General features: G+C 34.5%; 3 protein-coding genes across 3 annotated transcripts in view; all 3 read left to right on the top strand.

Annotated features, from left to right (window-relative positions):
- The window catches only part of LOC123316003 (ETS translocation variant 1), a 28,597-nt gene extending 7,291 nt beyond the window's left edge, over nucleotides 1–21,306 (top strand). Inside the window, exons 3-11 of the mRNA XM_044901913.1 lie at nucleotides 442–520; nucleotides 1,373–1,414; nucleotides 4,807–4,881; nucleotides 6,968–7,115; nucleotides 12,009–12,118; nucleotides 19,431–19,514; nucleotides 19,613–19,803; nucleotides 20,205–20,313; nucleotides 20,666–21,306. Of these exons, the coding sequence (XP_044757848.1) occupies nucleotides 442–520; nucleotides 1,373–1,414; nucleotides 4,807–4,881; nucleotides 6,968–7,115; nucleotides 12,009–12,118; nucleotides 19,431–19,514; nucleotides 19,613–19,803; nucleotides 20,205–20,313; nucleotides 20,666–20,913 (1,086 nt within the window). The 3' untranslated portion in view covers nucleotides 20,914–21,306. The remainder of the gene's footprint in view (nucleotides 1–441; nucleotides 521–1,372; nucleotides 1,415–4,806; nucleotides 4,882–6,967; nucleotides 7,116–12,008; nucleotides 12,119–19,430; nucleotides 19,515–19,612; nucleotides 19,804–20,204; nucleotides 20,314–20,665) is intronic.
- LOC123315787 (GPI ethanolamine phosphate transferase 1-like) lies at nucleotides 9,149–11,788 on the top strand. The gene has a single exon (XM_044901640.1). It carries the CDS (start codon nucleotides 9,158–9,160, stop codon nucleotides 11,726–11,728), a length of 2,571 nt encoding a protein of 856 aa, XP_044757575.1. The 5' UTR covers nucleotides 9,149–9,157; the 3' UTR covers nucleotides 11,729–11,788.
- A 1,091-nt stretch (nucleotides 21,307–22,397) lies between the features above and the next one.
- Nucleotides 22,398–24,935, top strand: LOC123315645. Its single transcript, XM_044901422.1, has 3 exons — nucleotides 22,398–22,842; nucleotides 22,901–22,919; nucleotides 23,630–24,935. The coding sequence occupies exons 1-3, from the start codon at nucleotides 22,675–22,677 to the stop codon at nucleotides 23,758–23,760; spliced, it is 318 nt and encodes a 105-aa protein (XP_044757357.1). The 5' UTR covers nucleotides 22,398–22,674; the 3' UTR covers nucleotides 23,761–24,935.
- The last annotated feature ends 2,050 nt before the right edge of the window (nucleotides 24,936–26,985 follow it).

Here is a 26,985-nt window from a genome sequence, read left to right as displayed (position 1 = left end):
GACTTGCATCGTTTTATCTATAACATTTTTTTAATACAATCACAGACACAAACTGTGTTAAATCAAACGGAATATTAAAATAAATGAGAAAACAAAATAAACTCATAGATGAAAATATTCATCGATCTGCAGAAAAAAGGTCATAGATTTAAGAGGAAACATTTTAATTTGGAATCGACACCGAAAATATTGTTTGAACTAAAAAAAAACAGCTTTTGTGTTAACACACAACAATAGGTCTTGGGAGGAAAGATTTTTTATTTTCTACTTTAACGTAGCTTCTAGTGCGTGAAAGTTAAAGGTACAATTACCAAGAAAAATTACTTACCGAAGATAAATATTCCGCGAAAAAAAATTTTTTTTTATGAGTGTTATTCAAAATAACCGTAACACTGTTGTGTGACCTCTTGTTGCATGTTGACAATTAGATTTTTTTTTCAGGGTTGTCTATTTGGAGCTTCCATTTCATCGTCCCCATATCAACTGCATCCAGATCATTACAAATGTTTCAACACAACAGGTGAGGATGGTTAACCAAAAAAATAATTATGAACAACGGTAAACTTCTACATCTATCGAATTTATTAGATTCTTCAGATGCAAACTAGAAAAGGCCATACTACATACTACGTCTATGAACACTATGGAAGTAGGGGCTAAGACTAACAATTTTTGGAATTGCAATACCAATGAACATCGATGGTTTTCTTTGATTTTTGTTTTGAACCTTCGCCTTGTTTTGTGTTCTGGCAACAGCAAGCTTCGCTTCGCCTATAGAAATTTTTTTTTATTCTTGTCATTCACTATTTTCAATATTTTTTCTGCAAAGTAGTACTGGTATTATATGATGTTCTGTAATTATTTATTTTTCGTGAGAACTAACTTGTTTTTTTGGGTTTATTAATTTTTTTGCTTATTGCTCAAGTATTTTTTCTCATATTTGGACAGTAATTTGTTATTAGCAGCAATTTGTTTCCTTAGGTCTTTTAATTAACTTTTTATTCATGTTGTTCCTGCAATATACTGTTCATATGACAATTCTGAGGGATGCAAATTATTGATAATCTGAACAAAAAGACAAAACTTCTTATGAATTAACATCAATCATCGTTGTGTCTAAGCCAAAAAAAGAAAATATTTTGTTAAAGTTTTCTCATAAATAGGGGGGTCACAGTTATTATCTCAAGAAAACTTGTTGAACAAGAAATAATTCTGTCGAGCTATAGTTTCGTAGTCAAAAAAACATCAAGGAATGGAGGAATATCTAACAATGCCATTCTGTTCTTTTGGATCGCTCACAAAATGACGAGACCTTATTTTCCCATGTTGAGTGAGCGAGTTACAGGAGAATAAAATACATCTGCAATTTCAGGAGTATTCCCGACGGACTGGCGAGAGCCATGGCATCAAGAAGGTAAGTAATACACCAACTCGTTCATTATTAATAGGGAGTAAATGCGAGATATTTAACTTTCGGCCCTCTGCTCAAACACCCCCAAGTATACGCAGTTGCTAACGTTGTCGAAACTCCGACGGTTTTCAATAATGAACTTTGCTACCGGGGAGTGTGCCTACATCAGCCATCGAGTACTGACTGATATTAGTAATTTTGAAACAGAGGTAGAGTCAATTAAACGCCTTAATAGAGCCATAGTTGATTTTTTTCAAATTGTACTTCAGTTGAGACCAAGAACAAAATCGTAAATTTTTGTTGAAGTCCAAAAAAGTATTGGTTAATAAGGTACGTTACGATTTGCATAAAATACAATACATAATACTTATTTTAAAATGTTTAATGTGAGTAATATGAGAGTGAGTAAAAGGTGACCCACAAAATTCATATTTTTGGTATTCACTTTTTTGTAGAAAAATGCTCAAACCAAATAATTTTTATTTTAAATTGAGCAAGTTCGTCATGCACCCTCTCCGAGAGGTGGAGGAGTGTTTTAAATGGTCACCCTACCTTTTTATTCCAGTAATGAATAGAACTTTTGTTGCTGAGGATGATTTGGTTAACCATTTTTATCTGAATAATGTAATGGTGTTTTTGAAATGATCGAAAACATGACATATTCAATAGCATTCTCATTTATTCTTGTTATAGTGATTTTGTATTTAAGATAATTCATCAAATACTATTCGATAAAAGTTCGAAAACATAGATCAATCCTAAAGTGTATGTCATTGACCTTAAAGTACATAAAAAAAAATAAAATTCATTAAACTTAACCATCTAATCCACTAATCCCTATAATGAAGAACGCTTAATAAAACAACCCCATCAATGAGCAAGAAAAGGTCTATCCATTTCTGGCATGAAAAGAAAGGGGTTCCCCCTTGACAATCTACTTACTTATTCATGAGAAGTTTCCTGATTTAAAATAAAAATTGATCTCCTCTAAAATTTGTCTACAATCTATCGAAGATATGAAATTTGTGCTTAATTTCACGCTATATTAGCAAAAGTATCATATTTGAAAGAAACTAAAGGCCAGACATTTCGAGAAACAGATTAAAAGGCAGTTGAAGAAACATGGGATAACCTTCCGAGGAAATTTTAAGTCTAGGCAGTTATGGAAGAGAGAAAGTAATCAGAAAATAATTTCAAAGGGTAGGCAAAAGCCAATTTTTTCCAAGAACCTTTTTTCCTTATCCATATTATGTTATTGAAAAATCGAAAAATTAATTTTTGATAGATTCATTTTGAACAAATGAGATATCTTGTAATTTCTTGCTAAAAGTTACAGTTTTTGAAAAAAAATTATCAACTAGTAGCATGAATCGTATGGGCTGGAATTATGATCGAACTTAAATTTACCCAGTAGGCGGATATCATGCTGACATTATCGGGGAACACCACAACTTTTTTCAAGCAGAGGCTGCTCAAAGAAAAAATTCATATGAAAGACACACACCCCTCGAATTTTTTCGCAACTATTCATTTACTCCCCGTACACAGAATAAATTAAATAATTAGCTGATTAGTAAGATATAAGATATTCTCCTTTACTATTCGAAAAAAATTTGTTTGGTTTCTTGATACTACATTATTTGAAAAAAAAATTAACAGGTAGCAGAAGGAATGAAGAACGTAATGCATCGCAATATTTCCATGATTTTCCCACCATCCACTCGCTAACATTCACCTTTCGCTCGTCAATCTGTTGGGTTCTAATGATCCCCTTGAATAATGGAATGTGCAATTTATATTTCATGGAGTTCATATTAGGGTACATTAGTCTAATCTCCCTCATAACAACTCGGTGCAAACGGTTCTCTTGGGAATTTTGCTCGTCCATCGTATACTATTGTTGAATATTTGATAAGCCAACAGGTGGATTGCCCTGATGCTCTGCCAGCTCGTGGCAATATTGCACTCGATTTCGAATCACGTCAATTTGATTTCCATCCAAATATGTCATTCGATTATTCATCGAGTTAAAAACGTATTGAAAGTGCATATAATGATATTAATTTTAAAGGGTAATCGATCGGGTTAATTTATATTGATATGTGTATTCTCAGAATAGAAAAAAATAAAAAGCCATCAGAATTTCTGTTTTTAGTACATTGATCACAAGCTTCATAGATTTCTTAAGTGGCGCCCCCTATTCTAATGGTGGTTTCATACATCAGCTAGGACCTAAGAATGAAAATTTAGGAAGAATCTTTCGAAAATGTGATAAAAAAAGTTTCGTAAAACTGCTGGTGGTTTTTAAGATTCTTCGCAAAGAATAGCATACCCAAACACTCTGTATTTGATTTATGGCTGCCAAGTACTTTTTTGGTATCTAAACTAAGCAACAAATTAAGTGGGACAGCTGTAAAATTGTCTAAGTTTGTCTAGGTATAACTTCGCCACGATTAATTTTTTTTCACTCTCTTCTCCTTGTACAGGTTTGAATGTAATGCAGCCAAAAATGTTCGTTTTTTGACGAAGAATATTGGAATAGTAGAACTCTTTATGAAGTTTTTTTTTATTGTTCAGCTCAACACCTCGGGACGTTTGCCACTTTTCGGATACAATGCGTTGCTGTGGAAATATCGCCACTTTATGACATCAGCGCTTTTTCTTGAAATTCTAGCTATAACTTCGACTTTTCTTCGCCAATTGCACAGGGTGAGAATATAAGGGAACGAAAAATTCACATCTTTTCGACTGAGAATTCATTAACAATGATGGCCTTACGAAGTTTTTCTTTATGTTGGATGGATTGTTTGGTCATTACCTCAGAACTTTTTCGTCATTTTTCCATACATAGCGTTGCTGTAAAAATAACGACACTTTATGAAATTTCGTTATTCCCGAGAAATTCGTCTGTTTTACAACAATAATTGGGAATAAGTGTAAACTGCATCCAGGAATACTTTGTAAGGAAATTGATCAAAAGCAGTGTCGTCATATGAGGTAGGTATGTGAGCATAAGATCATAAAAAAACTCTGTAAGGCCATCTACTATTCCAAAATTCTTTGGTTGTCTTATATTACCCTGTATGTCGAAAAGATATTGAATTACTCTGTGCCAGTGGCATATAGGCTTTGCACCTGTGAGTATAAATCCAACATCATCGAAGTTGTATTGAAGTTATAGCTTGTCAAACTTATGCAATTTTTTTAGGTATCCCACTTCATTTGCTGCTTTGTTAATTATCCGTGTGATAATTTATGTCAGCACTCCGTAGTGGCCTAGTAGCGTTTCAGCAATAATTTTTGCTCTTTTTACGAATGACCTAAGGAAAATATAAAAATAATATTGTCTGATAAGAGATCAGTCATGGAAGCTCCTCTTATAACTAATTTTACAGGAAACAGTTGCGAAACAGATGATGGTGAGCAGTATGTTCCAGCTACTGAATATCCGCAGCCATATCAATCAAACGGTGAGTTTCTAAAAAACATTCAAGACAAGAAAAAAAAAATTTAGGTTACTTGCGTAGTTGATTGAGCCCTGTGGAATTTTTGCAATACATCGGGTAGAGAGTCAGTGAACGAGTAAAGTGAAGAAACCAAAAATTTTTTAACATACATGACTTTTGCATTAGTATTTTTTTATACTTATAGGGAATTCAAACGTAGATTACAGCGACATGGTGATGACAGTTCGAACTAGATCGTTAGTAGCATCATTGTGATTTTCGAAGTGGATTTTGAGATTTTCGTCAAATAAATCCTTTTTTCGACGACTCAAATAACATTTTGAGGTGATATATACAGGATAGTTATTCAATCTTCGATTCTTCGTAACAATTACCATGCTAAAGACATAATATATGTCCTTAAACATTGACTAAATAATGTTCATTTCATCGTGGAAAATAGTGAAAACTGACACCTTCACAAGATGGTCGTATTCTAAAATTTGCTCAAAGGAATCAAATCATGAAAACTTCACTAAGCTTCCTCATTACCATGATAAAGATGAAGATATTTTCAACAGATTAAGATATTTATTGATTTTTCATGGAAACTCTTATTACAAACAAAGGCATATCGACTCTTTGGAATTCCCTATAGAATTAATTGTCGAAATAAAATTGTAACATTCAATACAAAAATACCTAAAATGTAAAGATGATCAAAGCAGGCGTATGTTCCATATTTCAATTGCTCAAAAACCTTTTTTTCCCAACAAATGACAAAAAATACTAAAAAATATGAAACAGGGGAGAAAACATATTCGTTGTTGAACCTTGGTTTAGTTTCGAATCTTCCACCGAAAATGGAAAAAATTTTCTGGCCGCGCGTATAAAATGTTGCGTGATTAGCAAAGCCTTTGCCTCCCTTCTGTGCCGTCATAACACTCGCAGGGATGATAGAAAGACGATGAACCCCGTTGCGTTGTACTCGGGAACACATTACAAAACTAAATGGATTTTATAGGCTTTCAGAAAGAACATATGACAGTTTGATCTCTGAACACAGCAAGCATCTCGATTGTCAGTTCTGACTACCTATCTGCCTACCGCAAATAGTATCGTCTAACAGGCTGTTTGGAACGAACAAGTGCTTATATTTTCCATTACGGGTTTCCTTTGAGGAAGTAAATGGGGATGCTGAGAAAATTCAAATAGACTACGAAAAATCGACTGAATTAATTAGGACGAAATGAGATGTCATTCAAATTTCGTGTAGTCCACCTTTTTTTTATTTCAGAAGAAATTTCAATTTCAACTCTTTGTGAAAAGATGTTCATAATTTTCCAGAAGACATGGAAGAAGTTATAAACATCATTGGAGTGGCTAGTTCGCAACATTTTAAACGTTTTTTTCAGCCTCTTTATAACTTCGTAGATAAGTATGTCAGTATTGTCAATGGCAAGTGTTTGAAAACCCAGCCTTTGTAAATGAAATAACTCCGAGTAATAATTCTGAAAAATTCTATTTTCGAAATTATCCATTGTTCTTCTGGAAGGCTTATAAAGAGGATATGAACTGCAACTTGTGCAAGAGCTTTCCTAATGAGTAGATTGCGGATGTACTTAAACGTGTGTATAGACCAAATTTAATAATGAATGAAAATAATTTGTCTCTTCGCCACATCGTTTCCGCTTATAAAATTCAGTGTGACAATTTAATGTGATGGTACCCGTTCGAATGTTGCCTCTTAAGTTGAAGTGTTTCTTTTTGAATCGAAAATATAGGAAGAAAGGTACGGAAATTCACTGAATTTGCTCTAAATTGCATCATATATTGGCAGTATCGAAGTAAATATTTGGGAGGGGGGGCATCTATATCTTAGAACATATGTTCTAAGATCTATATAACAGAATTTGCTATATGAATTTTTGACAACATTCACATGTTAAAAAATTTTGGCTTTTTCGGAAAATAACTGGGTTGAGCTAGTTCATTCTCAAACTACTAATTCAAATGGAATTAATTCTCATTGCTAGCCACTACTAGCAAAATTTGCTTGTTACTACTCAAAAATAATGAAGTCATAAGCTGAAAACCACCATTTTTGCAGATGCTAAGTCTGGGAATATGACAGTGCTTCATTGTGGCATCAAACAATTGACATATCCAAATACACAAAACCCTGAAGTATTTGATAGCACATATCCCCACTCCCATCAGCATACAGGATGTACTTATCCAAGTCCAGTTTATAACAGGTGAGTACTTTGTTCTTACAAAGAAACTACAGTTGGCGGAAAACAAGAATTAGAATATTCTATAAAAAAGAGACCAGTGACATAAATATGTTTTTTTTTGGTGTAGCAGGGGGAAAACCTGCAAGTCAGACGAACAAGAAGTGTGGGGATTTTCACTCTCCTGAGCTCGAGACCCACTAAAAACCCTTAACTGCTTCTTGAATCCGGGCATTTGCCTATAAACCGTTCATTTCTTAGTCGGTTTTCTTTTCGCACACTATCGTGCTGGGATTTATGTGTTTATCCTCTATTGGATTACACTTTATTGGATTTTCAATAAGTTTTTGTTCTTATTTTAATCTCTTTTTAATTGATCTCTTGGTTTCCTTCGGTAAATTCGCATTCTCCTTTTGTCTTCCTCTGGGTCGTAGTCCACTAGTCTCCTGAGTTCTTGATTCGGATGGTTTTTCGCTGTTTCGAATAATTTCTCGGCTTTTCTGTTCATGAATGGTTTCCCATTTTAGGTCCCTATAAATCTGTCTATTCCTGCCAAACCTAGGTGCTTAAATTAATATCTATCCCTAGGTGCATCTATTGCATATCGTAGCAGCTTGTTTTCAATGATCTGAATTCTTTTGATATGGCTCTTAGCCGCGAAACCCCTGTCAACTGATCCATAAGTCAGTTGAGGCCTAACAACGGCTTTAATAATATTCAATTTTGTATCTTTCGACATTTGGCTTCTTCTTCCTATCAGAGGAAGCTTTCGTTTTGTCGATTGCTTGTTTGATATGACTTTTCCAAGTAAGTCTTTTGTCAACCGTTATTCCTAAATATTTGACTTCATTTTTCCAATCGATTTCTTCGCCGTCAACTTCTAGAATCGTTTTGGGTCGCAGTCTTCTCTTCTGAAGTAATATTGCTTGGCTCTTTTGTCCATTGAGCTTGATTTTCCACTTTATGCACCAGTCATTTGTTTCGTCAATCGTTTCTTGTAGAACTCGTTCCATTACTTCTGGGTTGCGGTGTCGAGTTGCTATACCTGTGTCGTCAGCATATAACGTTAGCATGGTTCTTGAATTCTTCGGAATATCGTGAATGTATATGTTGTACAGAAGTGACCCGAGAACTGATCCTTGGGGTACTCCAGCTTCTATATCTCCTGTTGATAGCATTCTCCTTCCACTTTCACGTCAAATCTTCTATTTTTGAGATAATTCCTGATCAACTTCCATATTTTGATCGAATATCCACATTTCATCTAACATATTAATCCTTCATGCCATACTCTGCGAATGCTCTGGCGACGTCTAGTAAAAAAAGACCTGTGTAGCTTGTTTATTTTGGAATCCCTCTGTCACGTATTCTGTGAGCCAATAATCATAAATATGTAACGTGCCTTCAGAAAACTTCGTTATCCAGTAGGCTACGGAATTTTGAAAGTGGATATCGTAGTCTTGGACGTTATGCAGCTTATATAGTTTCTACAATAACATTTTGTCGTTATCTTTTAAACTTGATAAAAGAAGTTTCTCCGAGTTTCAGATTTTGCTTGAATCTATCTTAAAATCAAAAATTACACTTGGTATATAAGATCATTGGTATGTTTACATATTTTCACTCTTCCAATAATGTAATGATATAGGGTGAAGTTCTTATGACTTTTCTTCGGAAAATATTTCCTGCCAGAGCTACAACTTTTCAAAGATTCAGAGGTATATACAGGGAGTCTGGATTAAAATTTCATATATTTCAGGGGGTGATTCTAGACGTCAAACTATGAAGAAAACTCCATATCAATTTAGGTCCTAAAATTCACCCCACGGGCCTCAGAGCCCCCAAAAAGAAAAATTTTAGGTTATTTATTTCGATACTTTTAAGTATTGAAGAAGTCTGTCTAATATTATATTCATATACATGTATATGATTCTGTTATCTGTGTATATATTCACGAAAATATCCACAGATTCCTTTTCTCCCAAAAATGATTGAACTTATCACATTCTGTAGTTCACGCTGAATAATTAAAAAAACTGACAGCAAAGTGACGTTTTCATTCGAAAATGTTGAAACTGATACTCATATCTTGCTGCATCCACGTTTTCTTATTGATAGCTGTCTTCAACACCTTCTTCAGAAGCATCATTGAAAGTGATCTTCCATCGATCAGGACGACCAAGAATCCACCAGCTAAGCGAATTCTGCTCATTATTGTAGATGGTCTTGGAGCGGAAGCGATTCTAGATGAAAACGAGTACCTGGCTCCATTCCTGACATCCATCAGACGAGGAGTCGGTTCTTGGGGTGTTTCCTACGGTGACGCACCTACGGAATCCAGAATTGGCCATACTGCTGTCATTGGGGGTTTTCGTGAAGATCCCAGGGCTATTTTGAATGCCTGGGGTCACTACCCCGTAAAATATGACACTGTTTTCGAGCATAGCTCGAACACTTGGTGTATAGCTGTTACTCCAACGGTTGCATACATCTTCAATAAATACAAAAACGAAAATGTGCGGGTTTATGCATACAATGATACCTGCCAAGTGTGGAACGATGACGTATGGAGTATCAACAAATTCCGATCCATTTTGAATGATGAGAGTTTCCAAGAAGACTTCTCGAAACCCGGAAACATATTTGCTGTACTCCTACCACGTGTGGACTGGGTAGCTCATCATGAGTATGGGAAATATTCTGAAGAAATTTCAGTTGTTGATGCTCGTATCAAAAACATAACTGAAAGATTCCAAGAGATGTTTCCAGACAATGAAACCACTTACATGGTCACATCAGACCATGGTGCGAGAATAGGAGGTGGACATGGAACTGATACACCAGAAGAGATAACTTCCCCATTCATTTGTTGGGGAGCCGGTGTATACAGAGACATAAACAGAAAAGATTTGAAAAATATCGATATAGCACCCCTCATATCCGTATTATTAGGCATAAACTTTCCCACAAATTCAAGAGGAATAGTACCGGTGAATTATCTCGATATTTCCGATCAACAAAAATATCAAGTGGTTCTGAAGAATCTCCATCAAATCTTCAATATCTACGAGAAGAAAGAATGTACATTATCTAGGAAAACCTTGATAAAAAAGCAATATTTGAACGTATCTGAATTCCGTAATGTGCTTATGGAACTGCACAATCCAAACAGCACAAACGGGGAAGTTTCCGAGATTGTTGATTTATCGAAAATAGTTTTAGAAGCAATGGACTACACACAACTTTACTACACATATAACATTATATTCTCTGGATTGCTAGGATTATTGTTTTGGATACTATATTTATTCTCTTTGATGGAAGAGGAATTCTCTGAAGGGAAAATAGAATACATCAAAACAAGGACCTTTCAACTGCTTCTTGTTTTCTACGTTAGTTCTATCAGCCTCATCATTTTCTCAGATATATTCTTTTTTCTATATTACTCGTTTCCATTAGGTTGCTTCTATCTCTTGATGAGTAATTACAAGAAATTTCTCAGCTTTTTCTCTACAAGTTACGCCTGTCCTTCTAAGGTATCGATTGTTTGGTTTTGCTGTATCTATATTTCGATTATTTTTGGTTTTCGTAAACGGGAGTATTTTTCTTGGACTTTTCTTCTGCTGTCTCCAGTGCTCTATATCTTACCTGAAGGTATTTCTCATTCTGCCAAGACCTGGAAACATACTTGGGCCATCTTTTGTGCTATAATTTCCTATTTTCCATCCATTACTTCTTACGACACTGAGGAAGATGTGACTATGTTGATTGCTACTGGTGGAATTTTGTGGCATCTTTTTTCATTATATGCTTTCATCGAGATCATTATAATCAAGAAAGACATCCATTTTACTACGTTTCAATACTCCATAACATTAGCTCAAACCATTTGCTCTTTCTTAGCTCTACTTGTCCGCTTATACAAACCTTCCATAACTGACACCACTTTTACGTTAATCGTATTCATTAATTTATTTTCTTTTGCGTTAATTCCTTTTTCAATGAAAACTACTGAGGTGAGGATATTGACAATTTTTCTAGGAGTTGTTCCGTCCTTTATCACTACGTCTTTTCCTCGAGATACCTTGGTTTTCACTTTATTTTCAATGCTCCTTATCACTTACTCAATAGTGGAAACTAACACAACTAGTGATACTAAACATCTACGATATATGAGAGTATGCTTAGTTGTGATTGGTCTAAATCTCTTCTGTTTGATCGGTATTATAAATTTATCGTACATGGGTCATCCATTACCTTCATGGATAAGATGGAGCAACTACCTCCAAAAAGAAGAATGGCTCTTATATCAAATATATGTAGTTAAATTGTGGATTCCTCTAATTCTCACTGCTTGCGTATTTCGATACATAATTCTGAAAACTGGAATAAAGTTGAAAACTTGCTTCCTCCTTATAGAAATCTTCTTCAGTACTATGATATTTCAAATCATCCTGAGAGTTAGGAACACAGGATCATGGTTAGATATGGGGATGAGTTTGGTGAACTTCTTTATTGTGAATTTCTTCGCTTTGTTCTTAGTTGCTTTCTACATCGTTGCTCGCTTGTTGATGACTTTTAAATTTCCTGAAACGTTGAAAGAAAAGGTCGAATCTTTGGAGATTATTGTATATTGAAGATTTGAATGACAAAAGTGTTTCGGAAGAACAATATATAATAAACGTACAAAGACTTATGCGGAGGTCATAATATTGTCAAACTTAGATGATTATTTACAGATGGAGAATATTGTCGAAATAAATTATATTATCCAATCAATCTTTTGTTTATTACCATCATTCGATGAAAACAAAAAATAACGAAAATCACATTGGTTGTAGCAACCAAATAGAGTTGATTCCATTAAAATCTGAATCAATTGGAGGAATTGACTCCAATATATTTCAATTTTTGCAGGTCGCATTCCCCATTGGGTAAAAATGGAGAGCAAGTGACCTCCACGACTTACCCCACCTCACAGTCGAACACAACTCATATTCCTATCAAACAAGAACCCACAGAAGAAGGTAAGTTTATACATTTTTCAGTAATCCAGTGGCAACTCTGGAGAGAATAATTCGGTAGGCACCTGGTTTGGAAGATCATACAAGGTGGCTTCTTTTGACTTGTGCATATATTTTAAGATTAGATTTTTGAGGTTAAAAGAAAAACTTTTTTCCTTCAACATTTTTTCCGATTATGCCTAGATATTTCATAAAAATATTTCAAGCAGTGTGAAAGTTATTAATAAAAAACATTTTTTTCTATAATTTTAACACCCCGTATCTCGGAGACGAATCATTTCTCGACATATGTTTATATGACAAAGTAGGGCTTATTTTTGATGTAGAATACGTGGTTAAAATTTCTTGGTTACGATCTGGACCACCCTGTATATTGGAATTTCTTTCATACAAAAACTTAAATGACCGGAGAAACAATAGTCTTGTAACACTCACAGTATAAAAGAAAACATTCCATCGTAAATGGAGCCTAACCTAATCTGTTTCAGATGTACTGTGTTATAAAGTTCGCAAAATAATATAAAATGCAAACAGCAGATTGAACGTTTGCAAATTTAACAAAGGGTGGTTAGTTATTAATCAGCTTGTTTGGCGATACCTTTTAGCGGGACTGCCGCAGCCCCCGAGCTGTGTGGCCCACCAGTCGCGAAGATTTTAATTGAAGTTGATCAATATTAATAAAATCGAGGCTCGTCATTTACCCTCGCCGAGATGATCCATTACATAAACAACGGTTGGTTCTGGGGGTATGGGAGAAGGTGGGGATGATTACTGAATGTGCTGGATTAGATAGAAGGTCGTCGCAACCAGTACTGATATAAAAAAATTCGGATAGTTGGAATTTCACTGATAGAAAAGTAAATTTCATCAGTTGTTGAAAGTAGGAATCGATTATCTTTCAACAAAATTATCAAATATTGAAGGAAGAACATGCAAGTTCTGAATAGCTTCATCCCCAATTTAATCGATTTTTAAGGCCTATTCGTTGAGGGTCAAAACTTTTCCTAATCTCCCCTAGGTGTAGATAAACCAATTCTGAAATATTATTTCCTTGAGTTGCATTCATGCATCAATCACAATAATAAATAATCTTCTTCTTTATTTTCAGTGTTTTTTAACGTTAATAGATTGTATCTTTATTTCATTTTCTGATTCTTCAAAGGGTGCTTTTGGATTTGGTTATTCTCCTTTGCTGAATTATATGTTGTTTGGTTCAACCAAGCCCTCTTTCACACTTTATTATTATTATGAACGACTTTAAGTACGCTCCTGTTGCCTCTGGCAAATTTTAGACCTTTTGAGAACTCCCTTCATACAGAGCGATAAAGAGGCGTGGTTGATAATGCGTAAAAGCTAGCAATAAATTTATGTTACTGCGTATCAGGCCCGGATCTAGGGGGGGGGCAAGCGGGGCGCTTGCCCCGGGCGCCAGCCTAAGGGGGCGCCAAAATCAACCAGAGGTTGAAATTTTTTTACTTTTGATTTTCTCGGAAAAAATTAATTTCATAGTGCTAAAATGGAAACTGTAGAATGGAAACATGATAAACCATCACTATGCCTAAAATATTTAAAATCAATGAGAGATCAATTAACTGCATATTATTCAGTCATCTACGAATGACCGCCACACTTGGGTGAAATAGGTTGAAAGATCTGATATGTTTACACTGCGTCGCAAGCAGTAATTTTTTTGCCTGGGGAATTGCCGACTCATCGCCTTCTCATCTGGAACTAAGGCCCAAAATTTCCGATTTTCTATAGACCATAACATAAAAACTAATCCTTTCAGCATAATTCTGTTTGCATATTCGTAATCTATGCCTTAGTAAAAACACCAATTTTGGTGGAAATCGGTAAGATCGAAATTTTTTCAAATTTTCCATAGATATACCGAGTTTTTCACCATAATTTGAGCCCCCCTTTAACTTTGTTACTAAGAGAGGTACAAAAAAATGTTTTTCACAAAAGTTTCACGAAATTGAGTTTTTTTTAAATGTTTTCACAATATATACAAAGTGGGCGGTTTTCTGAAGAATATTTTTGGTCTCCGATCAAAACCGAATTCATTCTGTACACTAATTCGAGGGCGTAGAACACGAATATGCAAACAGATATTTAAAAAAAAATTGCTTTTCAAGTTATGGTCGATGGAAAATCGGAAATTTTGGACCTTCGCGGAAAAATTCATAAAATCTGAACCGTTCGAGATAGATGAATGAAGTGAGGATTTTTATATTTGCAAAGAACCAATTCATCACCAAAAAAGCAGCATATGACTAGTGCCTTTTTTCTAGCTGCTACAGCTCCTCAAAGTTGACCAATATTTCCGAAATTTTGCACTAAAAGTGATTTATTCCTCAAAATACTGATCCTCCAAAAATCTAATTGCATATTCGTGATCTACCTTGAATTAATATGTAAAATGATCCGGGTCGATATATGTAGTTACAAAAATAAATTTTTGTTCGGAATAATTTCGTTCATGAAGCGCGGGTAAAAACGATAGACGATGGCGGGTTGCAAACGACATTCTTGTAAATACAAACTTTTCAATTTTTTTCTATTTATGCAATTTTTGGGAGTATTTTGGGAAAAGAATAACTTTTAATGGAACAATGAGAAAAAATATCTTTTGATGGAACAATGGGAAAAAAATATGAGTACTCATCTTAGGAAAAATCTAATTGCATATTCGTAATCTATACGACCTCGAACTAGTGAAAAAAATAACTCGGGTTGAAAGTGATGACGAATATGCAATTAGATTTTTTTTCCTACGAACCTTAGAAGAGGGGGGGGGCGCCATCATGAATATTTGCCCCGGTCAGAAAAAATCATAGATCCGGGCCTGCTGCGTATAGTACCAAATATGTGTATCTACTACAGAGAGAGTCTTTGACTCGTACGAATATTTTATCAGTAAACTCTTGAGGTCAAAAAAACACTTCGGCACTGATGAAAATATATAGCCAATTTATGTTTTCATAATGAGGTGTGCCATCCATGAAAAAACAAAATTGCCTTCAGAATAACAAGCTAAATCTGTGACACCACACATCTGTGTATAGTTGTATTCAGCCATAGTACCCAATTTTTCAAATTTCACAGATATGTATTTTTTAATTTTTGAACATCAAGTTACTCGAATACGGCGTGCATTATACAGGCTGACAATTTGAAAACTTGCCAGTCCAATTATGTCATAACAAGGATAATTTCAGAGAAAATGCCGGAACAGGTCAATTTCTATTCGTAGGGGGGCATATTTTGAGCAGAATTGTATGCCGAAATCTCCTCAATCTTAGGTGTATAGGTTGTCACCCCTAAATTCTTAATAGGAAATAGAGGGTGAGCTATACCTCAATTGAAAGACAATAGTATTATGTAGAGGGACATATTGTCTTCCAATTGAGGTTTAGGTCACCCTCTATTCCCTATGAAGAATTTAGGGTTGATAACCCCTCTACCTAGGTTTGAAGAGATTTCGGCTTAAGATTTTGCTCAAAATATGTCCCCCTCCCTTTAAACATTGCGACCTGTTCCGGCTTTTTCTTCGAAATCATCCTTGTCGAGATATAATTGGCCTGGCAAGATTTCAAATTGTCACCTCCTGTAACTACTTCAAGGAATCAATAAACATTTGCAAACCATGCATAGTATCAAGTAGAGGGACAAGTGATCTTTCAATTGAGGTAAATGTTAGCCCTTATTCCCCATTAAGAATTTAGGGGTGATAGCCCCTACACCTAGAGTTGGGAAGATTTCGGCTCACAATTCTGCTCAAAATATGCCCCCCTTCGTATAAAAATTCCGGCATTTTCTCTGAAAACATCCTTGTCGCGACATAATTGGCCTGGCAAGTTTTCAAATTGTCACCCTGTATTGAAGAAGTAGCAATTGAGAATAATTGAATGGACGTATGAACATCATAATTTGATGAGAGAATGATATTCTGAATGATCATGACTGAATTATCGATTGAAAACAAATTGACGTGTATTCGTCAATCAAGCGTTGATTCCCCGATCAAGCTTTATGAAACCCGGGGTAAAAATTCAAATGTTTGAATTTGTTGTTCATCGACTTTTGTGAAACGCATCGCTCTCTATAAAAGCTCCTGTTCCGGCATTTTCTCTGAAAACATCCTTGTCGCGACATAATTGGCCTGGGGCCTGGCAATTTTTTAAATTGTCAACCTGTATACGAGAAAATATTAAGAATACTAATAGAATGATCACGCCTAAAGGCAATGAATACAATAATAAGGATAAATTCAGATGCAAAGCACCCGCCGATATGAATATCAACAAGTGTTACGATCTGAATTGAACTAGCCAATTTGCCATCGTCAAGGCCCCAAATGGAGTACGCCCCATCGAAGAAAAGCAGATACTGACCTTGGTTTCGGCCTCATTTGACCCCATCAGAACAACATAGAATTTTTCTCCGATGGAGAACGTTTGGAATTGATGGAACCTTATTCAATATTGGCAAGCGCTACTGAGTACTATACATTTACCCAGAGCGCCACCCAATATGAAACGGTGTCCGGAGAAAAATGCTATGTTGCTCTGATGAGGTCAAATGAGACCGAGACCATTGTCAGCATCTGCTTTTCTTCGATGGGGAGTACTCCATTTGGGGCCTTGACGATGGCAAATTGGCTAGTTCAATTCAGATCGTAACACCTATTGATATTCAACATATTCAACCCAAATAGTGAATACCAAAGATATAGATATATGTATTAGTTTTGTGCGTTACTTTTTATCACTCTATATGTAGAGGAAATATGCAACAACACAAGATTTCAGATGAAATATGCGATACACAGTAAAAATCGGCTGAATAATTTAGGTTAGTTATGAGGGTTTATAACTATATCACTCAGTGTACGTTTTCACCAACCAAAGTTCGAGACATCGAACATTTCCAAGTGTCAAAAAACGCTGCTTTATCCCCTCGCTCGCGCCTCATCAGCGCGCTCAAAATTCCGCGGTCGAGCCCGTTGTATTCTTATAATCAAATCTAGGCGTCCCGCGGATAGCCGAAAAAAGCTCCCTTTTGCATGCGACGCCGACGTCGCGACGCGTAATATGTTTATCCGCGAAATGCGTCCCGAGCAGATTTTAATCGCGAAAGAATGAATTTTTGATTTTCAATAAACCACGGGCATTACTCATTTTCGTCACGTACGCGGTAGGTATCGATGGGGCAGGAAATTGTATCGGGTTTTTGAAGACGCGCGAAGGCAGCTGATCGGATTAGGTGTGTTTATGAAACGTATTCAGATACTTTCCCTGACATGGGGATTAATTTTGAGCGATTTAATGCGACTAGTCGATGGTCGGTGAAATTTTCCGATTGGATTTCATTCGAATATGTATTGCGTTCATTTTCGTATCAAATCAGGAGCTTTTATAGAGAGCGATGCGTTTCACAGAAGTCGATGAACAACAAATTCAAAGATTTGAATTTTTACCCCGGGTTTTATGAAGCTTGATCGGGGAATCAACGCTTGATTGACTAATAGACGTCAATTTGTTTTCAACCGATAATTCAGTCATGATCATTCAGAATATCATTCTCGCATCAAATTATGATGTTCATACGTCCAGTCAATTATTCTCAATTGCTACTTCTTCAATACAGGGTAACAATTTAGAAACTTGCCAGGCCAATTATGTCGCGACAAGGATGTTTTCAGAGAAAATGCCGGAACAGGTCAGTTTTTATTCGGAGGGGGACATATTTTGAAAAGAATTGTAAGCCGAAATCTCCTCAACCCTAGGTGTAGGGGATATCACCCCTAAATTCTTCATAGGGAATAGAGGGTGAGCTATACCTCAATTTAAAGATTACTTGTCCCTCTACATGAATACTTTGGTTTGCAAATTTTTATTGATTCCTTGAAGTAGTTACAGGAGGTGACAATTTGAAAACTTGCCAGGCCAATTATGTCCCGACTAGGATGTTTTCAAAGAAAAAGCCGGAACAGGTCGGAATTTTTAAGGGAGGGCTAAAAATTTGCAAACCATAGTATTCATGTAGAGTGCCAAATGATCTTTCAATTGAGGTTTAGCTCACCCCCTATTCCCTATTGAGAATTTAGGGGTGATAGCTCCTACATCTAGAGTTGAGGAGATTTCGGCTTACAATTCTGCTCAAAATATGTCCCCCTAGGAATAAAAATTGACCTGTTCCGGCTTTTTTCTGAAATCATCCTTGTCGTGACATAATTGGACTGGCAAGTTTTCAAAATGTCACACTGTATATTATCCAGAAATGAAAAGGTATCAGTGATTTCGTTTTAGAAATCGTTTTAGAAATCAAAGTTTTATGGAACCCGCTGTAAGTGTCTAAAGGAAATCTTCCTTGGATAATAACAAGCAATACCCTGAAGACGGCTGGTGAATGCTGGCCTAAACGCGTTGAATATAATAATGCTATTTGATGGAAATAGCCAAATTAATCCTGTTACGTCTCATAGATTATTTTACCTGTAACAATTACCCAAAATATCAAACAAATGAAACACCCAAACTTGGATATTACAATAAACTGTATTGAACCTTCTTACTAAATTTCCACTACATAACAACTAGGTACATGAAGTATAATTTTGGCAACAAATATTTTCATTTCCATAAGTCTAACTTATAACAATATGAACATCTGACAAAAATATTCTGTGGCATGAATTGAGAAAAAGTTTTTCAAATGAGTTCGAATTGATTAACTCTTGAAAATGCGAGTTGTTGCTACACAAATGAAATATTCGTTCTTTGTTTGAGCAATTAGCAGTATTTCCGGAAATACTTCTCCATATCCTACCATATTTTCCGAACATTGAATTGATTGAAAGGCTTTTCATTAAAGATTGCAAGATGGAACATCATTAAACTTTTTTATAGTGATTCAAAATACTGAGAATAATATTTTCATTTCTCATTGAGAAATAGGTACGTATTATCAACGAAACTCTTTACACTTTTCACTTATAATTCGAATTGAATAAAATGAGGTACATTCACATGAAATTGTATTTCTATACAGTCACTTGTGATACCTATGACAGGGAAACAAACATATCTGATGTTGTTATAATTAAACTGTTTGTTTTTTCAATATAAGAGAGGCATATGCCTCTCTTATATTAAATATTAAATATTGGGAACGAAATAGAGGAATCTTTTCTAATACCTTTAGGAGTAACAATGCTTAGTAGGAATGAAATCTTCAAAGAGTTATTCCAAAAGTAAACCAAACTTTTCAGTAATACAAGTATTTTTTTAATGGCTAATTAATGTTTCAGGGACTGTCCGATTATTCGAAAAGACCAGATGTAATCAACCAAAAGCAGCACATAAGAATCAATGCATTGCTTTAAATCTGAATAGTGAGTAAGAAGACATATCATCCATAATCCGACTCTATTTAGACATTCTTCAATGCTACGTTACGAAAGTAGGTATAATATTATTTCTGCTCTTCCAGAATTGGACAAACAAACAGAAGACAGAAAAAACGATACCAAAATGAACAGCTTGAACATTTCAACTGGACGTAGGGGTTCTCTCCAACTGTGGCAATTTCTCGTGGCGCTCCTGGATACTCCAGACGCCAGTGCTGGATGTATAGCCTGGACAGGGAGGGGAATGGAATTCAAACTGATAGAACCAGAAGAGGTGAGACGATCTGGATATTTATCCCATTAGATGATAATAATGAATCATTATTTCACACAAAATATGAATTTTTTATGTAACCCCTGCTTAGATACATCTCCCCAAAGATGGCACCTGACCAATTTTTGATTTTTTTTCTTAGAAACCAGAGAACTGAAGGAAATTCAGTCAAGCAGACATTAAATAGCAGCGAGGCGGGGGCAAAAAAATTTTGATTGTATTCCTCATATCCAAATACTGAAACATAAATTTTATAAAGTGTTCTAGATAACAAAAAACAAACAGCATAATAATAAAGAAAATGTTTACTATGTACGATATAAAGCACTGTTTGTCTTATTCATATGAAAATGCTAGCCCAATAAATCGTTCATTATATTCATACTTTGGTGTTTTATCAGGTAGCCAGAAGATGGGGTGCCCAGAAAAACCGTCCTGCTATGAACTACGACAAACTCAGCCGCTCTTTAAGATATTATTATGAGAAAGGAATCATGCAGAAAGTGGCAGGTGAGGATTCACCTTCTTGATGATTCACTCTTAAATATTCAAAATTCCATTCTGGATCAATACTAAACATCCTGTACATAGGATTGTCTCCTGCTCCCTGAACAATATCGATCATTTCATTTCGCGTTTTTAGACTTTCTAATCAATAAGTCTTGGAATGCTAGGGCCTAGGGCCTGGGTCTTGTTCCTCAATCAGAGGTCATAGGTCTTAGCTGACCAATTTTACCTCTCTTCGAGAAAATCGCGAATTTCTTCGAGGTCTTGCATGAAGACGTCCAGTGAGGGCTCTGAGAAGCATACCCACAACTTCATTTCTTTGAATAATATTATCTCAATGAAAATTTGTTCTCAGGCGAAAGATACGTCTACAAATTCGTCTGCGATCCCGAGGCCCTCTTTACCATGGCATGGAACGGAACAAGTTCTGATGGATCCCTCAGAAATCATCCTGTCAGCCATAACGACAGCATGTGCACAAAGAACGACCAGCACCATATCGCTTATACAGATATGCTCAATTTTTACAACTGCGGTATCACACACTCCTACCAGCATCTCCATCCTTACCTGCAAGAATCCAAACGTCCAAGATATCCTTGAGAATGGAGATGTCATAATATTCGACTGGAAGTTTCATCTTTCTTCTGTAGGCAAAAATGGAAAGCTTGGCGTCAGGGTTTCTCTCCTCAGTCGTAAAAATTATTTTTTTTCTTCTAGAACCACGTGGAAACTGATCAAGAAGCATTTTCCTAAATTAATCTAATCTGAGACCTTAAACAAAGTTTCTTTCCCTGGATATTTTGCAAAGCATTAATTGGAACGAGTATTTTGATGATAGAGTACACCATTTTTCAGCCAGAGTAGTTCTGAATTACGGTTGAAGTTGTTTCTGAAACATTTAAAGAACGTATTTCCCTTTTTTAACAAAGCTGTGAATGAAAATCATTTGGAATTTAAAGGAAAAGTGAGAATGAAAAAGCATATTTCGATTGCGAAGTTAATGTGTACATTCGCATGAAAAACTCTCCGAATTTTATAGAAATATATATTTTAAATAAGCATTTCTTTCGTTTCAACAGTTAAAGTTGGCAATCCATATAGTATATACCACTCTATCAAGCTATGCTCAACAGCTTTTTAACTGAGGAGAGTTCTTCCACGTGTGACAAAACCCCTCTATGTGAGCAGTAAGGTCTACATTAATTTTTAATGATCCCTTTTTGAGAAATGCATAATTCCTCAAAGAATTTCAGATTTCCACATCACCCTTTTTAAATGTAAATAAATAAGTCTATGAAAAATTCATTAATCGTGTACATATTTCAATTAACCGAATCGAATTTATTTTGCTTCCTAAAAATTTGTTGATTGAGCAACTGTTGAATTGATTATTTCAAATATAATGTGAGTATTTGTTGTAATTAACTGTTATCGTAGAATCTCAATAAATGTGTACTGTGTACCTTACTGTTTTTTACTTTTATATACTTCTAATTCAGATACATAGATGAAAGGATTTTGAGACCTTAAAAAATATCAAATATTGTTTTTTTTAATTTCACAAATCCGATGTGGGATGAACAATAATGAGATCTCAACTAAATTCCATCAAAAATTAACTTGCTATTACCCAATGTGCGCTCCTCTGATAGCACTTCGGTTCGAATTTGTTTATTTGAATTTTAAGATCAATGATAAAGAATATCTTCGTTGATCGTATTGGCACAAGTTAATACTTGTAGTTTTTTGATGGACGAAATTATCCATCGGGAAACACAACATACATGCTCCAAACAAGCAAAATCGATCTTGAGGCAAAATAACCAACCTACTACGTTTGTAAATTTTGCCACCAGGTGGCTTGAATTCAACCTTATTGATTGAGTCGTTGAGGATTGTTGAATGCGCTGTATTACTGAATTCAAGCTAAGAATGAAAAAGTGATAAGTGCAGGTATTAGTTCTTTACTGTGGCTCTAATCAACAGTCAAAATAATAATTCAATAAAAATATTCTTTATTCCCAACTGAGATTCGAACGTGCCACATCTACTCTACTCTACTCTACTCTATGACCAAGCAACATGTCAATGTCTTACCACCATTAATTATTTACACTCGCAATGTTTACACAAATTACATATAAATATTTACATTCCTGAAGAAAAATGACATGAAGTTATAGTTAATTGAATTGAAACGAATTTAAAGCAGCTATAAATTTAAGAAGTGATGAAAATGTGGATATCCAATATCTACGCTTTCGATTCGATTCGATATTTTCAAACTTAGAGATGCTCCAATTAACTAGAGGTACATTGATCAAAGCAGAAACCCAGTGAAGCATTAAACCGTATATTGCGATGGCTGAGTTACACTTGGATATTCAGTTATCATTGGAACTCAGAATGGCAGAGTTCAAATCTGACCCAGAAAAAATGAAGGAAGTTAATGAATTTTTGGATGAATTATTTAAAAAAGCAGTGAAGGAAACTGAGCAAAGAAAAGGAGTGGAACAGATGACCAAACCAGTAGGTTATCATTTTTCATTCGTCGTTAATACTACTATAATATTAATTTTGTTTCTAGGAAACCTCTGGATTACATAGTGAGTATAGGGATTTGTTAGATGCGTTTATTATCTATGGCGTTTACAAATGTTTTTGGAAGTATTGTGTACTATAGTAATATCCTGAGCAGGATCTTTACACAAACCATAGAATTAATTAAACATAACAATACATCTCGCAATACATTCATTAGATTCAATAATACATAAACCATACGTCAAACATTATATAATTTTCCCAAGTCTTATGTGTTTCACTTATATACTTAATTCAAGGGCTGCATTTTCTTCATTCAATTTTTATAATAGTACAAGTAGTAGGTAGCCTGCTTTTAATTTTTTCAAGCAATTCTGCTAGAAGTAAATTGAATGATTATTTTCTTACTTTGTGAATCACATGATTTTTTTCTCATTTTCATTAGGTACTTTTATTTTTCTCTGCGTTCTATGAATATCTATTAAAACCCACAGATTAAATGTTGCAATTGTGTGCATGGAATATATAACAAGAATTACACCATTTGCATTTTGCATGAACAATTTCTATGATTGCCTAGATCTTATTATACCTGATTAAGGCTCAGTTACAGGAACGTCTATTAAAATTCAATGCCCCATTAAAATTTAACTCATTTTGGAAGGGAATAATGGAGAATTAAAAATTTAATGGTGCATTAAATTTTATGGTTTCCTGCAACTGGACGTCAGTTACTTAAAAGGTAAAATATTCACTTTTTTGCTTGTTTTAGATGGAACAAAAAAAATAGGTGCTTGGTCTAGTAGAGCTAGAACATCAGCAAGATCATTTGCATCAAGATTGATTACTACAATTTGCAACTGTACAAACTCAGTTCGTAATGTAGTGATCAATAAGAACTAAATTTTCACTACCGAATTTTGTTTCAGTCTCCAATGAATCAAAAGTGGAAACACAAATATCATAGCATAATTTTAATGATCTGTTAAAACTTATTAATATTTTACTGATGTTATCTAAGTTTAAGTTGTTTTGTTTTTTCTTGTAAGAATATTATCATAAAAGCTTTATGTTTTTATTTTGATTTTATTCACTGAAAAATTTGTTTGCGCCTCTATCAACAAATTCTATTTCAGTACTGATTTTTTTTTCATTTGTTATGGTGTTATAACGTAGTTTAAAACTCTGTAATCTTTGGTGTGGGATAAGTGGCGACTGAAAAATTGCTTCAACTTCATAATGTTGAAAGGATGCAAAATAAGATTCTCAAATGATGAAATTAATAAATATTGAAATACATTCCATTTTAAAGGATATTTGGTAAAACCAATATATTTTTCATATACATTTTCATTGAGATTTATAATGATAATACAATCAATATATTGCATACTTCACAATATTAACTTCCCTTTTAGTAGAAAAAAGTTGGATATAAGGAAGGACTTTCTGGAAAATTTACTTCATATACCTATCTGAAGAAAATGTAGAAGGCACTGACTAGTGTCTGTTGATAGAAGTCTTCCTTAAGTTATTTCAGCTTTTAGTATTCATCACATATCAGTTCTCATAGCCATAATCTTAGAATTGAAAAACTCAAATTTTCAGTAAAGCAGAATACTTCATGCAATTCATAATCAAAATTCCAAAAATAAAAATCTCCCAATGAAATGGATGTCAAGATAGATGATGCTAAATCTATATTAAGCATCTTAATGTGATCAAAATAACTTGATGTGAATAACTGTAATATTGATGTACTTTCCTGCTGTCAAACAAATTCTAGTAGGTCTCTCAACCTCCATGATGTTCACCATATATTTTCAAGCAATAAACTTCACATTGAAGGACTTAAGGGGCATTTGAAAAGTTTGCATAGATTGCTCTTCACCTTCAACAATTTCATGAACTGCCTTATGGATTCATACTTTCCTAAATGAACTACTTATAACAGAGTCAGTCCTGACAATCACTTGAAATGAATGTTTAGCGAAACTCCTATTTGGTGTGGAACACAGTATTAGTATGAGTAATGTTAAAATATTATTGTGAAATATCAATAAAAGGTGTGATTAACATCAAATGTTTTCATTATCATTTCAATTTGATCCTTATTGGAACAAGATTAAAAGTATATAGATGTATCTTCGAAGTAGATCGGAAGATTTGATACGCTTGGTTCGTTCGACCCAGAAGGTTCACAAACGTCAGAAGCGCGGTACTCTGATCAAAACACCTAAATCGTTTTCCGTTCCTCGATTTGCAGGAAAGTCGATTAAGATTTGATGCCCCATCAAAATTTAAAACTGTAATTTTTGAAAAGAATAATGGTGGATGGCCTATCGCCCAGTTGTAGGAACGTCCATTAAAATTTAATACTCCATCAGAAGTGTTACATAAACAATTCCCTGGTTACATAAAATGCATCGCGATTTTTTTGCGTCAAAAACGCTTTCTCTTCCATAACGTCCCAAAATTACGATAAATAACCTTCTTTAGACTGTGGATGAGAATTTTCCCTCCTAAATTGAGCTCGAGAGCGGATTGTTTTCCGTGTTATAGCGCGTCCACAACAAAGCGTTACCTACACACACACACACAGATGGAAATGTTTGAAAGGATTATGAATCTACGTCGTCCGAAACGGATGGGTTATTTTGTTTGAAATTCTTTTTTTGAGGAAACGGAGTGTATAGCAAGCACCGGAAAGATCCACAGGAGCTAGTGCTTGTTAACAAGGACATTATAAAGATATTCTGTACTAGGAATATTGGATAGATTATATAAATCAACATTTTCATACTATATTTTCAAGTAATACTTACATCTATCGAGTCAATCAACACTTTAAATACATTATAAAATAACTTTACTTCTCTGCTCTCAAACTGTATAAACTTTTCTTTAAATGGAGCATATATTTGGATAGCTTGGCCAACATTAAACGATAAATTAGAATCTGTATTACCCCCAAATGATATTAAGAATATATTTTTTGAATTTGCACTTGTATCATCAACTTTTGAACATTTCAAAATAGTACAACTGAAATCTCTCCATTTATCGTTTATTATACCTGTAACACTTTCAAGATCAGAAAGAATAACATTTTTACAAAAAATATCATGGTGCCAAAGAGAACATCTTGATTTTTGTAGATTCAATGACTTTTGGAGTTGATAAAGTAGACCATTTTTTTTACAATTTTTTCTCCTTGGACTTGGCTGATGATAACATTGATTACTCAAATCAGTGGACAGTGCTGAACTTTCACTAACTGAGGCGTTTAAAATCACTAAACTAGAACTGTCCTGACTAGAAATTAATTCAATACTGTTTAAATCTTGAGAGCAATTTGTTGAGGCAAAAACTGTTCTATCGGGTGACTCATTCTCTTCTATTATTTTAGATTTTTGAGATAGAAAAATATCTGGGGAGGAACCATCAATTTTATTCGCTCTATTTATAATTTCTCTTTTCTTTCTTTTTATCTTTTTAACTATTTTGTTATCTGTTAATACAGGGGAAGCTTCCCGAAACAAATAGTTTTGGGATATGATCGGAGATCCTGATTCCAATAAATTGGACAAATTTCGGTTTGATGCTAAAACTGGAGATTTTTCTCCAAAGTCAATCACATTTTCATTCGATTTGAAACTAGATATATCACTTGACAAACTATTATTGACTTCACTAATTTCCTTTCTTTCCTTTGGATATATTTTATTTATTTTTATTGGGTTCATAACAGTCAGCTTCATATCCTGCTGAAAATTGGGAAAGCTATGTTTAAATTTCTTCGTATTTCTCTTTTCGTCTTCGCTCTCTTCGGAACTACTTGAATTCCAACTGATGTTCTCAATTATTTCTTGGCTCTCAGTACGAATTGAAGATGTCCAACGTTGATTTTCTTTCATTTTTGAAATAAAATTGATACAAATCGACTAGTACATGTCTATTTATTCACTATTCACTACTAAAGAAGAGGTAATACTTTGAACTTGAACAGTAACTTTAATCAAACACTTGTTATTCTTTGATTTAATCTTTGTATTTTTGTATAACCTCTTCGCTAACTCACGAACTCACAGAACACTAATAACATTAACAAAGAACACTAATAACAGA

Source organism: Coccinella septempunctata, chromosome 6 (genome assembly GCF_907165205.1).
Source record: "Coccinella septempunctata chromosome 6, icCocSept1.1, whole genome shotgun sequence".
NCBI classification, from domain to species: domain Eukaryota; kingdom Metazoa; phylum Arthropoda; class Insecta; order Coleoptera; family Coccinellidae; genus Coccinella; species Coccinella septempunctata.
Note: the sequence above shows the minus strand (reverse complement) of the source record. Positions and strands in the feature narration are given on the sequence as shown.